The sequence below is a fragment of the Engraulis encrasicolus genome, chromosome 5, assembly GCF_034702125.1.
Source record: "Engraulis encrasicolus isolate BLACKSEA-1 chromosome 5, IST_EnEncr_1.0, whole genome shotgun sequence".
NCBI classification, from domain to species: Eukaryota; Metazoa; Chordata; class Actinopteri; order Clupeiformes; family Engraulidae; genus Engraulis; species Engraulis encrasicolus.
The window spans coordinates 5,109,349-5,114,348 of record NC_085861.1 but is presented as its reverse complement, the minus strand read 5'-3'; the positions used below and the strand labels follow the sequence as shown (position 1 = coordinate 5,114,348).

The following is a 5,000-nucleotide window of genomic DNA, read 5'->3' as shown; positions in this document are numbered from 1 at the left end:
TAGGTGGAGATGTGTTTGGGTGGATGGGTTTGGGTGGATGGGTTTAGAGATGGGTTTGGGTGGATGTGTTTGGGTGGATGGGTTTAGAGATGGGTTTGGGTGGATGTGTTTGGGTGGATGGGTTTAGAGATGGGTTTGGGTGGATGGGGTTGGGTGGATGGGTTTGGGTGGATGGATTTAGTCTGGATGTGTTTGGGTGGATGTGTTTGGGTGGATGGGTTTAGAGATGGGTTTGGGTGGATGGGTTTGGAGATGTGTTTGGGTGGATGGGATAAGAGATGTGTTTGGGTGGATGGGTTTAGAGATGGGTTTGGGTGGATGGGGTTGGGTGGATGGGGTTGGGTAGATGTGTTTTGGATATGGACAATATGTCATCAGGGCCACTGACAGCTGTGGCCAGGCCCAGGACAAAGTCATCTCAAGGGACCCCAACCCACACGCACAATTCACTCAATTCACAATTCACATTGTGTGTGTGTGTGTGTGTGTGTGTGTGTGTGTGTGTGTGTGTGTGTGTGTGTGTGTGTGTGTGTGTGTGTGTGTGTGTGTGTGTGTGTGTGTGTGTGTGTGTGTGTGTGTGTGTACTGTATTTGTAAGTGTATTTACAGTATAATACTATGTAAAAACAACAGTCTGCCTACCCTTCTGGTTGTCGAGTTCAAAGTTGCTGTCCTCGTTGCCGCCGGTGATGGCGTAGGTGACGGTGTCCCCGTCCGGGTCCTTGGCGTGCACGATGGCCACCAGGGTCTCAGGACCAGCGTCCTCCGACAGGAAGGTCTTATAGCTACCAGGATGGAGAGAGAGAGAGAGGGAGAGGGAGAGAGAGAGAGAGAGAGAGAGAGAGAGAGAGAGAGAGAGAGAGAGAGAGAGAGAGAGAGAGAGAGAGAGAGAGAGAGGAGGGGGGGGGGGAGAGAGAGAGAGAGAGAGAGAGAGAGAGAGAGAGGGGGAAAGAGAGGGGAGCAGAGAGAGATACAGGGGGAGAGAGAGAGAGAGAGAGATACAGAGAGAGAGAGAGAGAGAGAGAGAGAGAGAGAGAGAGAGAGAGAGAGAGGGTGGAAATAAACATTCCTTTATTAAATGGTTGTTGGCCACATTAGATGTCATCACAGTCCTCATGTTATGTTATGTTCACTGGCTTTCCTCCAGACTTGGTGGCTGGATGGGGATGGATGTTAGGCTGTGTGGATGCCATCATGTAGGATGAGGATGGACGTTGTGTGGACGTTAGTGGTGGATGTTGTTATATTATGGAGGGTGGGGGCGCTGGACGTTAGGCTGTGTGGCCTGATCCGGGGGGCTGGTGGTCGTGGAGGATTGGGCTGGACATTATGCTGTGTGTCCACTGGTTTTCCCAGGCTGGACGTTAGGCTGTGTGGACGTTAGGCTGTGTGGACGTTAGGCTATGTGGACGTTAGGCTGTGTGGCCTGATCTTGGGGGCTGGCAGTGGTGGAGGATGGGGCTGGACATTATGCTGTGTGTCCACTGGTTTCCCCCCAGACTTGACGGATATATCCTGGGGGCTGGCAGTGGTGGATGCTGTTATGGAGGATGGGGCCACTGGACGTTAGGCCAGAGATATTCTCTCTAATCTCTCTGGTTAGGCTGTCTGTTCACTGGTTTTCCCCCATATGTGGCTATATCCTCTGGGCTGGACATTAGGCTGTGTGGCCTGATGCTGGGGGCTGGCAGTGGTGGCTCTCCGCTCCTCTCCTCTCCTCTCTGCTCCTCTCAGCTCCTCTACGCTCCTCTCCTCTCCTCTTCTCTCCTCTCCTCTCCTCTCAGCTCCTCTCCGCTCCTCTCAGCTCCTCTCCTCTCCTCTCCTCTCCTCTCAGCTCCTCTACGCTCCTCTCCTCTCAGCTCCTCTCCGCTCCTCTCCGCTCCTCTCAGCTCCTCTCCTCTCCTCTCAGCTCCTCTCAGCTCCTCTCAGCTCCTCTCCGCTCCTCTCAGCTCCTCTCCTCTCCTCTCCTCTCCTCTCAGCTCCTCTCAGCTCCTCTCCTCTCAGCTCCTCTCAGCTCCTCTCCGCTCCTCTCAGCTCCTCTCTGCTCCTCTCAGCTCCTCTCAGCTCCAGCTGCCTAAATGCCTTCCCCCCCTTTGGGCCACACTCATGCAAATGCCAAGCGAGCAGCTTATCTACTGTGGAGCTGGCCTGGGAGTAGTGGGATGGGGAGGGGTGTGTGTGCAAGTGTGTGTGTGTGTGTGTGTGTGTGTGTTCGTGTGTGTGTGCATGCGGGCCTGTGATCATGTGTGCGTATGTGTGTGTGTGTGTGTGAATTATGAAAGTCTCTCTCTGAAGCATCAGTGGAAGAATGACTGTAGATTTGAAGGGCTCTGCCAGAGACCAGAGAACACACAGAACACCACTGGGATGGAGGAGTGTGTGTGTGTGTGTGTGTGTGTGTGTGTGTGTGTGTGTGTGTGTGTGTGTGTGTGTGTGTGTGTGTGTGTGCGTGTGTGTGTGCATGCGTGCGTGCGTGCGTGCGTGCACGCGCGTATGTGTGTGTGTGTGATACAAGGACAAAGAAAAGAGCAATGAAAGAAAGTTGGAATGAATGAATAAAGAGCGAAACATGAAAAGAAAGTATTTGACTGAAAAGAACACACAGAGAGTTCTGAACCATGTGTGCGTTAGAGAGATAGAGAAGGACAAGAGGATGACAATGGAGATAGCAGGAGGACAAGAGAGACGCTTGATCGGATGAAAGGAGATAGACATGGCGAAAAACGACAAAAGAACAGAGGACAGAGAAAAAAAAAAACGATGGAGAGATGAGGAGACAGTATAAAGGAAAGATACTGTGGTCCGGTCCAGTGGCCTTGTAGTGTATCAAAGGAGGAGAGCAGGCGCCCCGCTGCCTCGAACCCAAGTCTATAAAGAATATAAAATATGCCTACAGTGATGACAATGGCAAAGAGCTGCGGGGGCATTGGAGGCAGTCAGAGCTCATCTTCATCTTCAACGGTTACGATCAGGGCCATATTAACACACAGGCTAGATATGGATGTGTATGAAGTGAATTGAAAGCCCAACTGAGAAACTGCAACTCCAATTGTCATAGTGACACAGCACTCCATAGCACACAAGTGAACACTGCACACTGCACACAACAAAATTGCATTTATGCCTCACCCGTGCAAGGGGGCAAGGGTGCGTGCGTGTGTGCGTGCGTGCGTTCGTGCCTGTGTGTGGATACTTACACGGCCTGGGAGAAGACGGGTGCCTCGTCGTTGACGTTGGCCAATCGGATGCGAATGGAGGCGGTGCCTGTGCGTGGGGGCGTGCCCTTGTCCACAGCCATGGCCAGGAACTCGTACATGTGATTGGGCCGTTCGTAGTCGAGGGCGCGCGCCGGGCTCACCACGCCCTGACCGCTGATGTCGAAGTCCGAACTCTGGATGACGTAGGAGATCTCAGCATTCAGGCCCGTGTCACAGTCTCGAGCTAATACTGATGCACACAGGAGAGAGAGAGAGAGAGAGAGACAGAGAGAGAGAGAGATATCACAAAGTACGTACATTAAATAATGCTACTTTATACCACACTACTACCACTATTACCACAACCACTACAACTACCACTACTAATATTACTACTGTTACCATTCCCCACACTGCTGCTACTACTACTTACTAACTTATAATTACTAACCACTAACTGTAACTAACTACTTCTAATACTACTACTACTACTAATAATAATAATAACAACAACAACGATAACAACAACCATCATCATCATCATTCAACAATTTATTCAAGTATTATTGACGTTACTTTACTTATCTATTGTTGTTTTCGATATACCATAGAATCGGCCCAATAAATTACAAATCACATTTTCAATTTCCTTCCACATATATTACAGTATTTGCTACGAAACCCAATGCTATGGCACGGTTAAGATAAAGGGTTTGAGTCGTAAATCATTTCAGCCTTAATTGGCCATCCAGTGGTAAATGGCCTGAGGTAAATGGAGAAGAAAAGAGGAGAGGAAAAAAGAGGAGAGGAGATGTGAAAAGAGGAGAGGAGAAAAGAGGAGAGGAGAGGAGAAGAGAGGAGAAAAGAGGAGAGGAGAGGAGAGGAGAGGAGAGGAGAGGAGAGGAGAGGAGAGGAGAGGAGAGGAAAGGAGAGGAGAGGGGAGGAGAGGAGAGGAGAGGAGAAGGAGGATGCTGATGGAGTGAGTGAGGAAAAAGAACATTAAGTGCCAACGAAGAGAAGAGAGGAGAAGAGATATAGAGGTGATAAAATGTTTGACGGAGTGGGAAGGAGGGAGAGAGCGAGGGAGCGAGGAGAGGAGGGGAGGGAGAGAGAGAGAGGGGAGGAGGGGAGGGAGGACTAGCGATAAGGGGCGTTTGTGTTAGCACAGCCCCAGATAAATTATTGCCACGGCAACCTTGATGTCGACACACAGACTGGCCAGAGCAGCGGAAACAAACACAACACAGAGAGAAACAGGAGAGAGAGAGAGAGAGAGAGAGAGAGAGAGAGAGAGAGAGAGAGAGAGAGAGAGAGAGGTAGAGAGAGAGAGAGCAAGGGAGAGGTAGAGAGAGAGAGAGAGAGAGAGAGAGAGAGAGAGAGAGAGAGAGAGAGAGAGAGAGAGAGAGAGAGGTGGAGAGAGAGAGAGGTGGAGAATGAAAGGGAGGAGTAGTAGAGAAGTAGAGTGGAAGGACAGAGAGAGAGAGAGAAAGAAAAGAGAGATGTGAAGGTGAGAGAGATGGATAAAGATGGACAGAAAGAGAGAGGGGGAAATAAAAGGAGAGTGAGGAAAAGAGAAGGAGATAGAGAGATGGCAAAAGGAGAGCGATAGAGAGATGGGGGGGGTAAAGAGATATAAAGAAAGGGCCAATAGAAGGATAAGAGCGAAAGGGGGCTAGAAGGAGGGAGAGAGATAGAGACAGAGACAGAGAGAGGAACGAGGCAGAGAGAGAGAGAGAGAGGAAGAGAGACAGAGAGAGAGAGATAGATAGGACGAGAGGTGTATATATAATATATATATATATAT

At 50.1% G+C, this 5,000-nt stretch overlaps 1 protein-coding gene across 1 annotated transcript in view; it reads right to left on the bottom strand.

The window, feature by feature from the left end:
- si:dkey-22o22.2 (neural-cadherin) overlaps nt 1-5,000 on the bottom strand; it is a 206,278-nt gene that overhangs the window by 134,635 nt on the left and 66,643 nt on the right. Inside the window, exons 7-8 of the mRNA XM_063198429.1 lie at nt 3,197-3,446; nt 642-784 (exon numbers count right to left, since the gene is read on the bottom strand). Of these exons, the coding sequence (XP_063054499.1) occupies nt 642-784; nt 3,197-3,446 (393 nt within the window). The remainder of the gene's footprint in view (nt 1-641; nt 785-3,196; nt 3,447-5,000) is intronic.